The sequence below is a fragment of the Accipiter gentilis genome, chromosome Z, assembly GCF_929443795.1.
Source record: "Accipiter gentilis chromosome Z, bAccGen1.1, whole genome shotgun sequence".
Classification (NCBI taxonomy): domain Eukaryota; kingdom Metazoa; phylum Chordata; class Aves; order Accipitriformes; family Accipitridae; genus Astur; species Astur gentilis.
In genome coordinates this window covers 86,239,602-86,259,747 of record NC_064919.1, presented here as the reverse complement: position 1 = coordinate 86,259,747, position 20,146 = coordinate 86,239,602, and the positions used below count along the sequence as shown (strand labels likewise).

At 40.5% G+C, this 20,146-nt stretch overlaps 1 protein-coding gene across 6 annotated transcripts in view; it reads left to right on the top strand.

Annotated features, from left to right (window-relative positions):
• The window catches only part of DYM (dymeclin), a 218,582-nt gene that overhangs the window by 118,858 nt on the left and 79,578 nt on the right, over positions 1-20,146 (top strand). The window contains exon 14 of one of the 6 annotated variants that reach the window (XM_049794458.1): positions 7,715-7,879. The exons of the other annotated variants lie outside the window; for them this stretch is intronic. Coding sequence (XP_049650415.1) covers positions 7,715-7,879 — 165 coding nt within the window. The remainder of the gene's footprint in view (positions 1-7,714; positions 7,880-20,146) is intronic. 6 annotated transcript variants of the gene reach the window in all.

Genomic DNA, 20,146 nt, shown 5'->3' with positions numbered 1-20,146 from the left:
GAGGTTGGGCTAGAGACCTCCTAAGGTCCCTGTCCTGGTTTCAGCTGGGATAGAGCTAACTGTCTTCCCAGTAGCTGGTACAGTGCTGTGTTTTGGGTTCAGTATGCGAAGAATGTTGATAACACACTGATGTTTTCAGTTGGTGCTCAGTATTGTTTAGACTAAAGTCAAGGATTTTTCAGCTTCTCATGGCCAGCCAGGGCACAAGAAGTTGGCACAGGACACAGCCAGGGCACCTGACCCAAACTGGCCAACGGTGTATTCCATACCATGGGACGTCCCATCTAGTTTTAGGAACTGGGAAGGGGGGGGCGGGGAATCGCCGCTCGGGGACTGGCGGGGTGTCGGTCGGCGGGTGGTGAGCAATTGCCCTGCGCATCATTTGTACATTCCAATCCTTTTATTACTACTGTTGTCATTTTATTAGTGTTATCATTATCGTTATTAGTTTCTTGTTTTCTGTTCTATTAAACCGTTCTTATCTCAACCCAGGAGTTTTACTACTTTTCCCGATTCCCTCCCCTATCCCACTGGATGGGGGGGAGTGAGTGAGCGGCTACGTGGTGCTTAGTTGCTGGCTGGGGTTAAACCACGACAGTCCCTTTCAACCTTAGTTATGACTCTAAGATAATAAAAAAAAATACTGAAACTGGCTAACAAAGGAGATATTGTTTTGAGTATGGTAAGTATGGTAAGTGCCAATGCAATCTCCTGCATCCCCACTACTGACTTTTGTTGTAGCTTAAGCAGCTTAGCTGTGCTAACGCTACAGTGGCAGAAACCCACCCCAAAGAACCCTAAACTGTATTCCATGGACATATGCACATAAATCTTTCATGACGGTCTTGGTACTGAAAAACAAATACATAGTATTCTTTCTACTGCCTGTCATCAGTGCCACAGTTCATCATGTCATCAATGGCAGAGTACTAATCAGAAATGAAAACTTTCATCCAAAATCCTCATTTTGGGTGAGGTATGTGATGTATTTTACTGTTGGTAAGAAGGTAGATAGGCCTTTGATGGTTTGCCTTTCTGCTGTTTATACTGTATGAAATAACATTAATAGGTGATACTTTAGGCAGACAATAAATTAACCATTCTTGTGGAGTGGATGATCTAATAAGTTGTCATCATCTATGTAGTACTTGAGTACAGAATGTATTTTGTTTGGGTTTGTCTTTGGGAACATACGAGTACTGACTAAGAGAACTTCCTAGAACATAAGTTATCTAACACGAATGGTAGTAAAATGGTCGTAGCACGTCATGACATTCTCCCCGCATGTATACAGGTAGTTTGGGGTTCTGACTAACGTGTGCTGGTTTAATTAGCTTATACTTTCATTGTTTTTCTCTAAAAAAGGCTTTCGTATTGGCTTTCCCATAGAGTCATGTTGTAGCATAACTCCCTTTTGAAAGTATAGTGATTAAGTCTTCAAACTCAGCGAAAGATGTTATTTGCTGTGCATTTTTCAAATTCTGCTGCAGAAACAATATGACCTAAATATTTAATCAGGCTTAGTAGAATTGGCTTTTTTTATTGCTGCAGATTAATCTAGTTTCTCTGAGCTAATGTATGTGGCATGTATGTCTTCAAGACCTTACTTTTTCTCAATAATGTTAAAGATTTATAGCCTTCATAAAATCTGGCATGCACCAAGAGGAAGATTATGAATTACAATTACTTAAACATTAGCACTGGGAATTTTTCTTTTGAATCCGGTATATGCTGTTTCAGACTGGGTTGTATTTATAGAGGGGTTAGTGAATACTGTTTTTATACCACTTTTCTATACCCTGCCCAGCGTTCTTCATTTCTGTGTTGTTAAAAGGATGGTGGCCTGGTGCTGTTCATGTTTTTGTCTTTGATATATTTATTCTAAAATTGCAGTTGACTTCACTAGAGAAGATATCAGCTTTCTACTTTAAATAAATAAGGATGTAAGTGGTTTTGCATGTTTTGCTTAGTGCTGTTGTCTTGTTCAAGCCTGTCCTTAAAAGTAATGTGGGGGTATCATGAATTTCAGCACTTCTTATTTTTTAACTCTTATTTTGCGAAGTGTTTAGTCTGTGGTTGTAGTCTTGTGTACACCTCTTGAATTACATGGAGTTCGAGTTAAAAATTGGAGTGATGTGATCACTTAAACCAAAACAATTGCAGTGACCATTTAGGACATGGAATTTTCTTCAGAAAAACAGGAGAAACAGCAGGTCTGGAAGAATCTTCAGCAAAGTCTCATTTGTGTGTTGGTTTTGATTATCTGCATGTTTCACACAAGGTTCTCGGAGAGCTTCCAGATGAGCAGGGAGACTCAGTAAAGCTGCAGGAACCCACGGCATCCATTCGTGCCCTGGCAGCCAAGAGGGCAAACCGCATCCTGGGGTGCGTCAAACACAGCGTAACCAGGTGGTCAAAAAGGGGATTATCCCGCTGTATTCAGCGTTGGTGCGGCCTCACCTTGAGTACTGCGTGCGGTCTGGGCCCCGCAATTTAAGAAGGATGTGAAGGTCCTTGAGTGCGACCAGAGGAGGGCAACCAAGCTGGTGAAAGGGCTGGAAGGAATGTCCTATGAAGAGCAGCTCAGGACTTTGGACTTCTCTAGTTTGGAGAAAAGGAGGCTGAGGGGCGACTTCATTGCTCTCTGCACCTGCCTGAGGAGGGGATGTGGAAAGGGAGGTGCTGAGCTCTTCTCCCTAGGATCCAGTGGTAGGATGCGTGGGAATGGTTCAAAGCAGCGCCGGGGGAGGTTTAGACTGGACGTTAGGGAGCATTTCTTTACCGAGAGAGTGGTCCAACCCTGGAACAGGCTTCCTCAAGAGGTGGACGATGCCCCAAGCCTGTCAGTGCTTACGAGGCATTTGGACAATGCCCTCAACAACATGCTTTAACTTTTGGTCAGCCCTGAAGGGGTCAGGCAGTTGGACTAGATGATCGTTGTAGGTCCCTTCCAACTGGAAATATTCTATTCTATTCACGTGAGATGAACTGTGCCATAATGTGAGTGGCAGTTCAGCTCACAGCTGACCTCTACCTCCCCAGTGGCTCTAGCCATCAAACTCCCATTGATTTTTTTTTTAGTGTTTCTTTGATGCCCTTGTTTAACTGCTGTCATCAGAATACCTTTACTGATTTGGATTGTCCAGACTCTATGGAAAGGAAACTTTTCTCTGCCTTCATCAAATCTACACTTACTTACAAATAAGTACAGATATATTGTGTTAATTTTTATACGTATATAAAAACTTTGTTTCCCCTACTTGTGCCTGGGTTGCAAGCAGGGAATAATGCGTACAGGAAAGGTCTCTGCCCTCTCTGACGTCGGAGTGATGATGAGAGCTTTCATTTTAGCTACTGCTGGTTCAGACAAATCTAAAAAGTTCTCAGGAAGAGAGGACCAGAGCTCCAGGATTACAGGAGATTGGTATAAGCAGGTGAGAGTATACTCACAGCAGTCAAGTGTAGGCGTTTGAAGATTTATGAGAACAGGCTGTCCTTGCAGGGTGGCAGCATGAAGGACGATTTGAGAAGTTGGGGAGAGTTACAAGGAAGAGCAATTTCCCTCTTGAGCATATTTACTTCTTTTTTTTTCTTTTTGTAAAAGAGTTTGTTGGGTTTTTTCCTTTTCCTTTTTTTTTTTTCTCATTTGCCCAGCCAATGCTGAAGTTTCCTCCGTGCCTTCTCATCTTATACCAGCTGCTGAGCAGGATTAGACAATGCTGGGATCAGGGAAGGAAACACTGTCATGGGTGCCAGAAACTTAAGTAGAAGATATTCTCAGGTAGTATGTAGTTTACAGGTCTCTTCAGAGATGTCAGGTTCTCTATGCTGTCTTTTCTACTGTCAAATTATTTTAGGCATAATTTTATTCAAAAATACGCGTTATTCATGGTTAGGAAATGAGCCTTTTCTGTGTTGGTTTTGGTGTGTTGTTCAATTTTGGTCTCTTTCTTTCAATTCCCCACCCACTATGTGTAGTAGAGAAAGTGAAAAACAAACAAGAAACCCACAAAAAAACACCCATGGGAGTATACCCTTGGAGACTTCTAAATGCTATGTTATGACTTGAAAAGGGTTGACTTTGGTGCTTTGGCATGATCCCTGTCAGTTTTGAGCATCTTCAGTTATCTTAAAGATGTTGTTGGGTTTCGATGTTCATGGTCATTTCCAAGCCATTTGTATTCTGGAATCACAGCTGATCAGATGTGAGAGATGGGTGATTACCAGACAGAGAGATTCCTGCCATTTTAGTCTCCAAAATCTTGATGCTAACCTCTGTTGGTTTGGATCTGAAAATTCTGAGGTTCTATGGCTTTAATAGCCTTGACTATTAAAGACAAAGAATGCTGATAACTTAAAGTGTAATGGAGCATATGGAATTTTTTTTCTTTAATAGATTTAAATTTCTAGAGAATATAGCTATGGTAATATTTCTGTAGTGAGAAGGCATTAGAGGAGCATTTTTTTTTTAGGTAATGAAAATAATAAAAAAGTGAACCTTTATTGTTATGTAAGAATGTATATGTTTTTTTAGCTGGGATAACTCAAGTCCACCCTGATTTCCCAGACTTATGTAACCAGACACTCTGCTTTTTAGCTATTAGAAGTTGACACTGTAATGTTTTCTTATCAGAATTCAAGATGTTGATCAGATGGCTTTTACTTTTTATAAGAGGGAATTATAATCTTCTTCTGGAGTGGGATTTTAGTACAGTATGAGCTGAAGTTTTGTCCTCAGGGTAAATAGAATACATGAATAATAAGTGCACACACACCATCAATCAAATATAGTGTTTCTTATTTTCTGCAGTATTGCTTTTTCAAAGTTTTCAGTACTGTATTGTAGTTGACGATTGTCTTTTGCTGTAAAGCAAAAGTAATATGCCCCATAAAACATACAGAAGACAAAAATTCCAGTAACATGTAACTGTAGATGTAGCAGCTGCTAGAAAACTGATTTCTGGTGATTCAGGTAAGTCTGATTTCAGACTCCATATCCGTGATTAGGCAGTGATAGTTGGATGTAAATTTTTCTTAATGTACATATCTGTTGAGGGATCTAAGCCTTGATTTTATTCAGGTGTAGCTTAGAGGTTTAAATAATGTAGATGCTTAGTCTTTAATATGATGTAAGCTATAATGGTCATAGTGGCTGTAATGCAAGTTAGAAGAGGCAGGTTTATGGGACTGCGTTGCTCTTGGTGTGGGTTTAAAATCACACCTTTCGGTAAACAAGTTCAGCTTTGAAAATAGGAATTGCCTTGTCCTTGTTACCTGAAATGGTGAAAGGGAGGATTGTAGAATTGCATTGGCTGTATTGTATAAACACCCAAGAGGACTGGTGACGCTTGAAGGTTGTTTTTCCAAAGTATGACACTTGAAGAAGTGGCACCTTCAGCCAGCAACTCCACCGACACCTGGAGCCGTCTCTGAAAGCCGTCTGCCTAAAGAACCGGTCCCTCCTGTGCTCGGTCCCATCCGTGCTGTGGCAGGACGAGGTGATGGCACCGAGGTTGGCCGTGGTGGGAGGGCAGCGCTGCTGGCACTGTCTCAACCTGCGTCTGTCTCAACAGGGCACGAAACTTCTGGGTCAAGTTTTGGGGAAATTTCTTCTCCTCCCACCGCGTTGCGTTCTCATCCAGTTTGTCAGTTAAGCCAAAATGTGGTCATCGTGCTTTGGGGATCAAGTCTTGTTCTTCCTATCTATGGAGAACATTGACGGGGGTCAAGATAAGTGATAATAGAAGGCGCTTTCAATTTTGTGACAAAAGCCAAACACGGTCAAATGGCTGGAATGAGACCTATAGAGGCTTGAAATAAAGTACAGTTTTCTAGTAGCAAGGCTGGTGCAATATACTAAATGGGAGTAGTGGACTCATGACCATTTACACCTTCTAAGCAACAGCATTCTGAAAGATGCTCTTTAATCTGGTTTTGGAAAAAATTCTGTGGCCTCTGTGGGTAGCTGGAAGGGCAGGCTCATGTGTTGAGGGTTCCTCTTGGTACGGGATCCTGTAAATACCATACTTTATCTTCTCCATCCTTGGCCTGTGGAGGGAAGAGAATAGGCTGTGTTGCTCAAAACATGCTGTGGTCAAAAAAAAAAAAAAAAAAAAAAGGCATGATGGCTTAAGAAATTGCCTCCTTGCAGCTGCTTCCTCTCCTGAAAACTAGTATATCTGCAAATCAAGTGCCAAAAGGGATTGTGTGTTCCTCACCTTCCAGAGCAGAGGTAGGTGACTGACTTCAACCCAGCAGTGAATTCTATTTAAACTAAAGCAATGAGAGACGGTGGTTTTGATTAAAGTCTTGGGCTTAGAGCCTCACTGATTGCACCCACGGATCAGCTGTTGGTGGCACTCTCTTCTGTCCTGTTCTTTGCCCAAGGTGCACGAATAATTTGGTCTCCTGAAAGAATGTTTTAGCGACGCGTGACTATGTCCAGTAGAGGGATTATAGAGAGATACTAGCCTGTGAAATGCAGACAGTTGGGTAGATAACCCATTGGCCAAGTTTCAACCTCCGAAGCTATAAAATGATGTTGTTTTGATTTGGTAAGGACGTTGTAGCCTAGAGTTCAGGTGTTTGCTGATCCTTGACAAAGTCGGCAGAGGAGGCTCTGTTTCACAAATCACTTAGTCTTCACTCTCTGCGCTGGAAACTTTCCCAGTTTAGCACTCCAAGGGTGTATGTCTGTACTGGAGAGATACCCAGGCTGCAATGGGGATAGCAAACAGTCTGGTAGGAGCATCTTGATGCTTATGAAGAGCTGTCTTAATTATCTCACAATGTATTAGGCTGCTTAAGGCACTTTCTGGAGGACTTGCCACACACTATACCGTGGGCTGTACACCATTATGCAGTCAAGTATTTTCTGTGTAAAACCTATAATAATAGAAGTTCGAGGTATATTATGTGTGTGCTTCATAGTTTACCGGTGATGCAGTTTGTTGCTGGTGAACTACTCTAATTAGTTTATTCTTCTTCCCATTATGAGTGGGAGGATATCCTGTGAATAGGCATAGGCGATATCTCTTGCTCAAGAACATTCAGAGTTGGTTAGTATGCATACTACATATTTTATTGATTGCTCTATAGATATTTCATGGAAGTGATTGTAGTTTTTCATGAAAAAGCTGACCAGGTCTTAAGTGTTTAACTCAGTTATGATAAAGCACCATGTTTGAAGGAATTAGAATTAACTACAGGAACACTCCACCACTGGAATCCCAGGCTGTGAGAGCAGGTTGCACTGATCAGTAATTCTGTAACAAAGCGAGATGTCAATTTCCATGAAAACCAGTTAAATTTTGTGAATACTCTTAAGGTTTTTTTAATGGTTAACTTTGTAAACAAGGTTCAGACTCGCGCATTTATATTTTCAGGGTGAATTGATAGAGGCAAAACCTTTTCTTAATACTACCAACTGGAGAGAAGAAAAAAAAAAAAAAGGCAAGCCCAATTTCTCGCATCTCTAACATGTGAGAGTTGGCGAGTTCTCTTTGCGGTAGTGACAGAACCAGCGTATGGGCAGAGGCTAACAGATCCTTCTGTCTTTTGAAACTGTTGCTTTATGTCAAACTGCTCCATTGCTTACTTGGCATCTTCCATTGACTCTTGGCACAAAAACCAAGGACGTTAAACCATAAATTAGCTTTCTTAAAGGAAAATACCTCTCTTTTCTGTTTTTTCTCCCTTTACCCTTGTCTTTCAGTTATACCTGCCGCCACTTGCGGAGATATGTATATGTCTTGGACAAACTGTATTTCCCCCACTCTCACTGCTCTACGCTGCAGCATTGCTTCTCGACCCTCAGTGACAATGGAGAGGAACTCTTGTCTTTAACTTGTTCTCACATTCTCAGATCCTATGCTTCCAGGTTATTAACCTCTGCTCTCCATTTACTGCATGCTGCATGCTCTGTGACTGATCTGTGCATGTTTTCAGTAAACCGATGAATAACATGAATTTCTAAGGGGATGGTTTGTGTCTTTATGGCATCCTCGATGTATGTCCTAAAAAGTGTGGTAGAAATGGGAGTCTAATAATGGTTTGGTTTTGGTTTGGGTTTTTTTTAATTTAGAAGACAACTTCTGGAATTAATGTGTGGCCTTTGGAAGTTTTAAATGCTTTTTATGTTAGAGTAAAAGTATTTTAATCCTTCTCCAAAGCTATGACATAAGAACGTAAGCTGTGATTCACAAAGCTTCCATAGAGTTATGTAGTTTGTTTGGAATTAGTGCAGAGATCTAAGTTGTCTTACATGTAAGTGTCTAATACTTTCTCGACGCCCGTTATTTGGTAACATTGTCTATACAAATTGCTTTTTGAGAATGGGAACGATAGAACTTTTTTCCTCAAGCTCAGTAAATTGTCATGACACTTAATGATAAATTAAGAAAGATCTGCCTTTTTTGATATGCCTGATCAGTTTTGATTATACAGAGTAAGAATGGTGAGAATCCACTAGCCCAAAATGACTGTAGCTACTCTACAGAAACAGTAAAATAGTGGGAATTTCAAAATAAATTCTACTTGCAATACCCAAATGTTTTTTTGTTTTAAATTTAAAAAAACATTTAAAAGCTCCAAGATGTTTAGTCCCAGTAAAAGTTTAAGTTTTACTATTTCACTGTTGACGCTGCAGATAATAAAATACATTGACCAAGATGCTAGAAGTTTTAGGAAAACAAGGAAAAAATTGCATGACAAAATTGATCAGAACATGGAAAGCATCCAGGGTGGAAATGCAGCTTTGCATAAGCCAGCATACAATAGCAATAGACCACACAGTAAACATAAGTAAAACCAGCTTGATTGTCAAGGGAAGAAAATATGGCATGCAAGCTGAAATAGCTCTTTTTGTACAAAAGAAATTTTATAGTAGTACATAATGATGGAGAGTTACACTGAAGCATCTCAACAGGAGATGAAAATCTAGCTGTCCCAGGGGCATTCTCCAGATTAATTTGGAACAGGGGTATGGTATTAAAGTAGGCAAAACCCTAAGATTTCAAAGGCGTTAGTTAAAAATGAATAATAATAATGAGGGCAGTCCACACCAAAATCGTGTTTACGATGGAATGTTTTACATGTAGAAGTGATATCCTGAAAACATAAAAGAAATGGCATTAATTATTCCAGCTTGTTTCAATGAAATTTTGGTAGTTTTGGTAATACAATGGCAACACTACAACATTAAGTTGTCAAAATCATCCTTGGGAGACTAAGTGCTACTCCATGGATTTTGCATCTTTCAAGTGGCTTTATGGATGAAAATAAGCACGATAACACTATAGGCATTTTCATGTAACAAGCTTGTAATGTCTTTAGAGCAAAAAGTTCATCTAGTTAGTCCCCATGCTGAAACTGATGGAGAAATAGTTTACTGGTATTACTTTCTGAAACGGGAGTTATGCATCAGTTGAGATATATTAGAATATATCAGCCTAGGAGATTGTAAAATCTCTGGTTTTCGTTAGAGGCTATCCTTTTATGAGATAGGAGGACAGAGTATTTGAAATGGAAATTGCTGCTTGTAAAAACATATAGGTAGCAGGTTTTAGTAGCTAATTCTCCGTTGGTTCTTTGGTAATATATGATTAGAAAAGTGTGTGCCCAGGAAACTTGTCTGCATAAGTCCATAATAGCATCAAATACAGTGGCATAAATGGAGAGTGCCCAAAAAAAAGTGGTTTTTGTGTGAATCTGTGCATCCGTCCCCTATTAAGTCCTGCAGTATTTTATCCTGTGAGCAGCCTGCTTAGGCAAGAGACGGAATGCATCAATTACTAAAGGCAGAGGATAATTAATTACGGCGGTTTATAAATCATGACACTCCCATCCAGGCCTCTTTGCAGTGCTCCTGGTAAAGAATATAAAACTTAGCCCTGAGTAACGGCTGGTCTCCAACACTGTCCTGATACCCCTAGATGATGTTGCCTATCTTCAGACATCCTATAGAATTAAAGTTTTTATTCCTATTTTGGTACATTTTGTGTGCAAACATGAATATGTATATGAATAGTTGTACCTTTAATTTGGAGGTGGGGAGAGGGAATTCATAAAAGTTAAACAAAGGAGAAAAGGTGAAGGCGGCTTTGGAATGATGGCACTGCCTAATTAATACTAGTTAATAACCACTCTTTTCCCTTAAAGGACTTACAAAAGTGCGTTTATGCTGCTGGCTGAGCAACGTTCACATTTTCAAGCTACCACAGATTTGTGTAAGATACTGGTGGTGACCTGTCAAATCTATAAGCACACCGCATCCCACACTTAGTGAACAGCTAACCCTGGTTCAAGTGGGGGAGAAGGGAAGGAAAATAGTATATATTCTGATATCCCACCCGGAGTAAGCCCGCAGCACCAGGTCTCCAGGCAGCTTTAATTGGGATTTAGTGCCAGCGTTGCTTTCGGTGGCTTTTCTAAATTATAAAACCAGGGGAGACACAACACCTATTTTATTATGCAATGCGTTAGCATAGCATAAATATTGAGCCTGGGATTGTAATCTGTCATTGCTACTGTCTAATAATTCTGTTGTGGCTCCGCTATTTATTGATTATTGCAGTAACTGTGCTTCGTGATGTGAAGTATGTTCTCCCACCCTTACCGTTACGGTTTCCTTTTGAATTGCATGTCCATCATGTGATGTTTTAATGCTCGTGTGTGTTCCCTTTTTCTTTTAAACCTCTTTGGGTTGCAGTCAATCTCAGGAATATTGTTTTTGAAAACGAAACTGGCTTAGTGCATGCGCTAGCAAAAGACAGCTAACAAGCAATGATTTGTTTTGGGATGCTGAACAAATTAAGGACAGTTTTATTTTCATAGCTAGCTTGACATTGTTTGTGTGAAAGCAGGAAATAATGGTCTTGCTGAGCCTTGTAAATTGAGTAAACATGTTCGTGAAGCAGTAGAGCAAGAGGAAAAATTATATGGATTCACTTGAATTAAGTTTTTTGCCCAGAAAATAAAAGACAAAGAAATACGATGTCAAATTTGCAGAGTTCACCCATTTTGCCTATCTTTTATTACTTAATGCTAGGTTTGTTTAAACAGCAAAAGGTATCTAATAAGATTTTAATACTTCCTTTCAGAAGTGTTCTGGCACATTGTCTGAAGCCTGTAGAGGATAAGCTTTGCAATCGTACTCCTCCCATGCCATCAGAGTCGATGGAATTCTGCAATTACATTAATTTAAGAATGTGCAGTCTTTGCAGGATCAGAGCCTTGGAGGTTAGCTTTGAAAAAATACTGCTCATTACCAGAAATGTTTCTGTCGCTGCAATGTGATGGTGAAGTACTGCGTAAAGCCAACTTGTATTCATTATCCAGTTGCCAGCTCCTTTTTTCCTTGGAGTGTGCTGGGGCATCGGAGCTGGAGCCCAGGAATGTATAGACAGCCCTTTGTGTCATCATACGGATTACCGGCCCGTCCTTCAGTACGTACAGGAAAGGTGTCAGAGTATCATCCTTGAAAACAGCCAAAACATTTGCAAGTCTGATATACTTGCTTTGGCTTTAGTCTGTGAAGGGAAGGTGGGGAGAAACATGAGGCAGATACGTTTATTATTGAACCTTAAATGGTTTTTATGTGGATTAATGCAATACAGGGAAGTACATCAGTATTCTTTCAAATGGGTTTTGACAAGTGTGGGTTCCTTTTCTCTGATTCTAGAGATCATCTTGAGCATTTGTTTACGTTCAGTTTTTAAGCAGTTAATATAATAATCTCACCTTCAGTTAGTGCAAGTAAAATGTCAGTACATCAGCCTTGCGTGAGTACTGGCTGGATAACAGAAGGGCCGGCTGTTTTCTTCAAGAGCCCCTTCAGCCTTCTGAAAACTGGTCCTTTTCTATTTTCCTGCTATTTCCAATTAAAGCACTCAGTTCTTTATAACTTTTAAAAATCGTTTATATCACTTCTGATACTTGCTTTGTGTGATATTTGAAATACGAAGTACCAAATATTGATCCTTGCTTCACTGGGAGCTTCACCCGTGAGAGGTGATATTGAAAACGTTCACCACGTAAAGAGAATCGAAGCATTATTGAGGAATACTAACAGTTAAATTATAAACATCTAGTAGGTGGGACAACACGTAAACACAGCAGTCAACAAGATGAGCAATATTATTTTGACTTTAATGATCATTTAAATGGGAAGGTCTCTATTTGGTATCACACCTTGGGTAAACACGGCTGTCTCTGCAAACAGGTTGCCCAAACAGAGTGAAGCCAGGGCAGGTAGGCTTCCATCCAAAGTGGTGTGTGAAAGCAAAAATGTTGCAAATTGGTGTAGGCAGATGAAATTGGTTGAGAACGAGACAACTTCCAAAGGTGACAAAAAGCCCTTACTTCTGCAGGAAAACGATGCTTGAGTCTTATCTCATAAGGGGCCCCGGTCACCACGGGGATCTTATCTTTATTGATAAATACCTGAATAAAAATCTGAGAAAGGAGAGTAATTTGTGTTGTAGTAATTGGACCTTATCGAAAAGGCTTTTTAAGTCTTTTTAAGTTTTGAACAACAGCTTGCTTTTTTCATGTTTTATGAATAAACCCACTTATGTCATAGGATTGGAAGTAGAATAATGAAAATGGCAGAGTCTGGACCTGTCACAGGCGAGAAATACCTTCACTTCATTTATCACCAAAGCAAACTATTTTTGGAATAGTAGATAACTTAGTTTAAAAAATGTTGGGTTTTTTTGTTTGGTGTTTTTTTTTAAAGAATATATATTTCTCCAATGAAAAAGTCTAAAAATCTTGGTGGATTTAAGGGCTTTTTAAGAATAAACTAGCTCGATACTCTCTTTTGACAACATGGATTAAAAACTTTTGTTCTGTGGGATATGTTAGTAAGATTCTGTGCCTCGCCTGCAAAACTGGCATCCGACCCATGGTCTGTGGGTCCTTTTCCTTTCCTTTTTCCTTTCTGCTCCCACAAGCGTTATTTCGTGTGCTCTGCTCAGCGTCCTGCCAAGCCAGAAGGCTGATGAGAACAGAATTGGTGCCCATTCAGGGATTACAATCTCATTGCATTATCATAGAGTATAATTATGGGTTGGTTGGGAAATTTTTCTGGTTATTGAGACATGTCATTATTCATCCAGCTTCTAATGTCAGAGTTGGAAATTGTGCATTTTTGTGGCAATTAAAAAAATTTTTCTCTTAACATGATCACCTGTACACTGACAAATTCCAACTGCTGCAATTACCAGTGTTTAACCTGAAGACTCAAAGATGGTCTTTTTCCTGATGGGTTTAATATTCATTGTGTAATTTATTTATGTTTTCCCCAATGCAAACCCAATGCTGTGGGTTGCTGTCATAATCATTGATTTCAGTGATTATGGTACATGCATTTTAAATTTCAGTCCTAGGTAGATAATGGAACAGCTGACAATTTAATTAACTTAAATAAAAGTAAGAATAAGTAAAAATGGACGAAAAAAAGAGAGACAATCAAGCTACGTTAATATTTCTTTGAGGATGCAGGCTGGTTTTGTAATACCAATATGCTGCGATTTCTATAGAGCAGCCTGTAAGTTTTTATGGAAACTGTTCTCTGAGCTTCCATGCAGGATGTTTTGTGTGGACTCAGTTCCCAATCTGGGATCACAGGTCAGGAGATGAGGCTTTTTCTTTGGCCACTGCAATGCTGTGGAACAACATTTCCCTGAAATCCAGTTCACTTAATCATTTTCCTTTGGGAAAAAAAATAGAAATTAAAAAACCCAACTGGTCAAAGGTCTGTTGAATGAATATAATTTAATGTTTAATTGCTTTTTGATGGTGATTTTTAGTCAGCTGCTGCTAATTTTATTGAAGGGTTGGAGTTTTTTTGTTAGGGAAAGATCACTTTACACTCAACATTGAGTGACTTGGCAGAGGGGACTTGTTTATAAATAATTCTATTACAAATTATTTGTCTTTGTGCTGCACAGCATATCGATCATGAAACCAGTGAGATATAAAATCAATGCTGTGGGTGTTCGGTGGGTGAAAAATTACCTAGCTTGTAGGTCTCAAAATGCAGTTTGACTGGATGTTCATCAAGTGGGTGCACCTCTAGTAGAAGCCCTTGTGCACTGGTTCATTAACTCCTACCCTGTTTAAAATAACGTACCGAGAACAGTTTTTAGGGAAGCAGTGATCAATGAAGGGGAAAGGCTGCCAATACCAAAAAGTAACCGTCTAAGCCTGATGCAAGCAAGGTGTGTTTTCATAGAGCCGGTAGAATTTCATGCACGTAGGTCACACTCTTGGGATAAGAGTTCCAGGTAAACATTGACTTTGAAAGGACTTGGAAGTACTCGGAGGCAGTTTTCCGAGTTTGCTCTGCAATGATTTGGGAGATTAAGGGTAAATAAATTCTTCAATAAGGAGCCTTTTAGTATGCAAAAGTGTAATGCACTCCAGTAGCTGGAAATTGAAGCAAAACCAATTGAGACTGGCTTGTATTTTTTTTACACGGTGGATGAGTCACTGGAATAGTTTAACAAGGGCTCTGGATTTCCCAAGATTGGAATTTTTAAATAAGATTGGATGTTTTCCTAAAAGATAGGTCCAAGTCCAGCCACAGCTATTGGACTTGAAGGAGGAAGTAGCTGCGGGAATTCCTATGGCTTGTGTCAGAGAAGCTGATCAAAGTGGCTTCTTCTGGTATTAAAAACTGGAGTTACAGGCAGATTGCCATGCAGGATTTTGTTGTTTTGTTTGTCTTACAGATTTCTTTGAAAGGCTACGTTTTGATTTGGAATTCTCCCTTTACAAATGTTACCTCTTCAGGTACTATCCCCCAGGTGATCTGACCCAAATAGCACAAAACAGCACAGGTTGCCAAAACCCTGCGTTCTCATGCACACACACAAAAATTAAATGGAAAGGGAAAAACGGCAAGAGCTATGTTTTTTCTCTATAATAATCTTAATTCTTCCCACCCTGGTAAAAATTTATCATATGATAATAGACATGATCTAGATGCATTCTACCACATTAGCATGTGAAACTAAAACGCATCTTGATCAGACGGAATTATTTTTAATTGAACGCTTATGATCACACGTTCCAACGAGATGAATTTGGAACAAAATTACTTTCACACATTTCCATTGTAGCAGTATGTTTGGAGTCCGGGGGGTTTTGCGTTCATACGTAATGTCTGGCAATTAATCAGGATTGGGGAGGGTGTCTTATTCTTTTATAAGTATGTAAATAAGCTATTGTTTGGAGACTAAAAAGAGAAATATTCTATAGCTTGCATGAGGAGTTCAGGAGAATGCTAATAAAATGAATGTCAGACTGAATATAGTTTAATAGTTTATAGCTGAAAGCAGAAGGGATTTATGCTCATGTAAGCCAATCTTCTGCTTAGATCAAAAAGCCTTACTGAGGTTCAGGTCCTCTGTAGTATCTGCTGACTTTCCTGGGGTGCAGAACATCCCCTCTCCAGCAGCTTCGATGTCGTTGTCACTGGCAGCATGGAGTGCAGTGTGGGAGTTCTTTGTTTTGTCCATCTAGGTGATGGCCTGTGATCTGTTTTGGTTTCCCAGACAGCATTGCATGAACTTTGGCTAGTGAAGGCAACTTAGTAAAATGTGTAATTATTGCCTAAATATAGAGAATTATTCCCGTAGAAAATAACAAACATATGTTACTGATTCAAAACATCTTCCAATTTGTCAAATTAAAGCACAGATTCTCACCAAAGCTACATTTTGGCTTATGCAGAAGTCCTCTTCATCATGAGCTCTTGTTGCAAATCTCAACAGACTGTAGCTGTGATTCCAGCACTCCTTATGTTTGGATGAAACTAGTCGAAAGTATTGACTGCAGCTAGAATTATCGCAATTGATAATTGCGATTAAGATGTTCCAACCAGAATGCCTGAAGTTAAGCATCAAAATGAATACTCCCCCCCCCCCCCCCCCCTTTTAACTAGTGAGGAGTATCTACCTCTTGCAATGAATTGAGAACTAAATGTTTAATCCATACCCGTGGATATCTACAGAGAGATCTGGGTGTCCACCTGGAACTGGGTAGTGACTTAAGTACTAAAATATTTCAAAGAACTTTGCAAACCTGAGTAACAAATGAGTCGCAAGTACCCTGGAAGAATGGTGGAGCAAATAACTTTGCAGGTGTCTCTTGGAGACAGAAATGCTGGTGATTAAGGGATTCAAATCATGCAGATGAACTGTGGTGATGAATGAAGTTTTAGGAAAGGACTTTGAAGAACAGAAGCAACAAGAGATTTCTGGTTTTAATGTAGGAGACAAGACATAAGCTTTTAAGGTTGGATGCAGAGTATCCCATTCCATAAAACCTGTAGAATTTTAGTTCAGCAGTAATTTTTAATCAATAAACCCAACAATCAATAGTGCAGTTAAAGAAGGGGAAAAAAAAAAAAAAAAAAAAGAAAACCTCACAACATACTCTTAACATCATACGTGGCTTTCAGTTGAAATGTAATTTGGTTAATGGGATTTTGGGCATAAGATGTGTGGCTGAATAATCTGCTGATTTTGGGCTGATAGTGCAAGCACACCTAGTTGTTTTACACATACTGGCTGACTTCAGGACACTTAATGGTACGTTAGTTTAAAAGTGATGAGTCCAAGAGATAAACCTTATATAGTAAAATCCAGATTTTTTTTTCAGTAAGCCCAGACTGTCTCAAAGCAGACGTTGTGATAAGTGCTGCGGAGATGTTCTTCACAGAAGCCACAGGGTAGAACTGCTGAGTGCAAATACCTGAGAGTTTTCATTTTCCTAATTAATTGCAGCTTCAAGTAGCATGAGTGTGGAAACATTTTAAAAAAAAAAAACAAACAACCAAAAACCAAAACCCCCCAAACAATAACAATATAAGTGATTAGAAGCATCATCCTCCTAGTTCTCCTTCTGGAGTAGTTCTGGGTGGTCTCACAGTTGTCCAGCCGTTCAATTTAAATTGCTGATTCTCCAGCAAAGAGGCAAATGCCACCAGTGCGGTGTCGCAAGCACGTGGCAGCGAAGGCAGAGCCCCCCGAGCTGCTGAGTCCTGCAGACCTGGCCTGGCTCCTCGGGGAGACGTGGAGGCTGCACAGCCCCTGGGTGGCCGGGGCAGGATGGGGAGGAAAGTTGCTGGATGGAGGGAACAGGGAATGTTGCCGACTTGCTTAGCGGAGGTGTAGAGGCTAAAGATTTGGAAACTGGCATCCGGATCCGTTCATAGTGATCTAAATGACCTGGAACGTTCCAGATTTGCAGAATTAGTAACACTTCAAGAACTATTTCTTCTGTTCGTTTCATTTCCAGCTTCTAAGGAGAACATCCAACTACAAGAACTGTCGTTTCTTCTCACATTTTGGTATCGCCATTTCGCACCACAGCCTGTTTGACCAAGAAATGCAGAGGTGGGGGGGGGGGGGGGGGGGGAAGGCGAGGAGGGGAATCAGTCAGCTTTTTATTTTAATCCTCCAAAGGATTGATTTAAGTTGTGTAAGGAGGTTTTGGATCCCCACGCTACAGCAGGATGTAGGGGTTGAGAGCTGTGAGCTATTCTTAAGTGTTTTTGTTCTTTCGTGTTTGTAAGCTGAATTTGTGAGAAAACATTGATGAGAATGCTCCCACTGCACCAGCCGCAGATCAGAAGAAGCAGTGGGAGAGGAAAATAAGAACAACCACAACTGGTTTCCAAAGATGACTAATCCTGCAGCCCCAGTGTAACCTCCAGGACAGTGATTAACATTTGGCTTTTCTTCTAAATGCTGGAAAAGTTTTCTGGGGCGTCAGCCTAGCTGAAAACTAGTTCAATACGTGTACACTAATGAAAGAAGATTTTAAAGTTTCCATTTAATGTTCCTGCCTCATGTACTTGGTTACTTTAAATACTTCTAGGTGCATAACATGCCGTATCACATCTCATCTATGTTCCGTATTAGTTATCAGAACATTTTATGAAAGAGGAAAATCCAATTTGGTAGGTAGGATAAAATAAGGTCCCCCTGAGGGAAGTGACCTGTCAGGAATTGTGGGATAGGTTTTTTTGACTTCCAGCGGGTGGAAATTCAACCCTTACATTTTGTAAGCTTGCATAGATTGAAGTGCAGTCCAGCTTATTGGTGTTCCACTGAGAAGTGAGCTTCAGACGAACCTCTGCGTTGCTGAAGGTGAACCTCAACCCTACTGACTCTTAAACACGACTAAAGTTCTTGTTATGTGTTTGGTAGTGCACAGTCCTACAAAGAGCTGTGCTTCCTTAAATTAGAGTTTTACTGTGAACTCTGCTGTGATTGCTCGTCAGTTTTGCAGAATAGTTTTAAGAGAATTCCACATAGATATTTTACTTTTCTCCACAGTTCAAAAAGATGCAGGCCCTTGCTTTCAATGTTGTGTTTGCCCAGCAGAAATTAAAAATTGATGATTATAAAACCCCCTAAAAATAAATAAATAAAATCAGATCTTTCTGATGCTGCATTTTTCTAATTAATCACGAAGCCATCCTTTTGCTACTGCAGGATTTTACCCTAAAATATATTTCCTGTATTTCCCAAAGTGCTTCACAGTGCAATTGTGGCTTTGCTGGTTTCTACACTGACTTGGTGTTCATTTCCAGCAGGCTGTGTTGCTTGCATTTTCTTGTTTGTTGCAACTGTGCTGATTGTTTAGCCATGCTTATGGTGATTTCAGGGAGTCACCAAGTGGCTGAGTTTGGGAGGCACCTCTGGAGATTGTCACGTCCAAGGCAGGGCCACCTAGAGCCAGTTGCCCAAGGCTATGTTCAATTGATTTTTATTATGTCCAAAGATGGTGACTCTGCAAACTCTCTGTTTAACTTGGTTGTTTTCTTACATTTAAATGCAATTTCCTGTATTTCAATTTGTGCCCATTTCCTCTTGTCCTTTCTCTGGGCACCACCGAGTCTGGCTTCATTCTCTTTCCACCTTTCCATCCGATATTTGTACGCACTGAGATCCCCTCAAGCCTTTTCTTCCCCAGGCTAATCAGTCCTAGGTCTCTCAGCCTCTCTTTGCGTGTCAGACGTTCCAATCACTTCATCGTCTTTGTGGCTCTTTGCTGGATTCGCTCCAGTATCTTCATGTCTCTACTACTGGGAAGCCCCAGTGCTGAGCAGAGAGGAAGGCTCACCTCCCTCGTTGGGCTGGCCGTTAACGCTCTGCGTAACGCAGCCCACGGTGCCGTGGGCTTTCTTTGCTGTCAGGGTGCGTTGCTGGCGTACATTCAACTCGGTGTCCGCCGGGACCCTTAGGTCCTCTTCTGCAAAGCTGCTTTCTAGCTGGTTGGCCCTCAACGTCCAGGATCTGGTATTTCCCTTTGTTGGGTTTCACGAGGATTCTGTTGGCCTGTGTCTCCAGCCCGTCCAGGTCCCCCTCAACAGCAGCGCGACCGTCTGGTGCGTCCACCCTCTCCTCCCGGTTCCGGGTCACCTGCAAATGTGCCGAGGGTGTGCTCTGTCCCACCAGCCGGGTCATTAATGAAGATGTTCAAGAGTGTTGGCCCCAGAATCAACCCATGGGGTTTGCCGCTCGTGACTGCCCTCCAGCTGGACTTTGTGCTGATCTCTGAGCCAACCCGTTCTGCCAGTATTCTGTCCGCTTCCCTAGCCTCAACTTCAACAGTTTGTCACAACTTGGCTTGATTTGAAAATACTACGATTAGCTTGAATGTACTTTAAAGCCTTTATACTGTCTGTATAACTGATCACATTTACAAATTGCTTTAGTATCCGGAATAGTGTTGGCTTCAGATTAATCCAGATTACACCAGCAGGATTGTGAAAACTCTCCTTTGCACACCTTTGGTTGTCACCTAGATAAATTTAAATTTAGAAGGATATTTGTATGTGCCTAGAAAGCCACGTTGTGTCTCTTCTGAATATCCCACTGAAATACAGTTTGTCTTCGGTCCCATGCTCTGTCTTTGTCATTTGTTTCCCAAGGTGGAGGGGAATTAACGTCCCAACCCGTGAGGGTTATACTTGCTTTTCGTACAGTATAGAATAGAAAACTGTTGGTGTTTGCTTTATCATCATGCTAATTCAGTTCTTGGAACTGTGTTCTTTGCTTTGGGAAGAACAGAGAATGACCTGGAACATCACAGAAATGTGTCTTTTTAAAAAGAACATTCTGGGGAG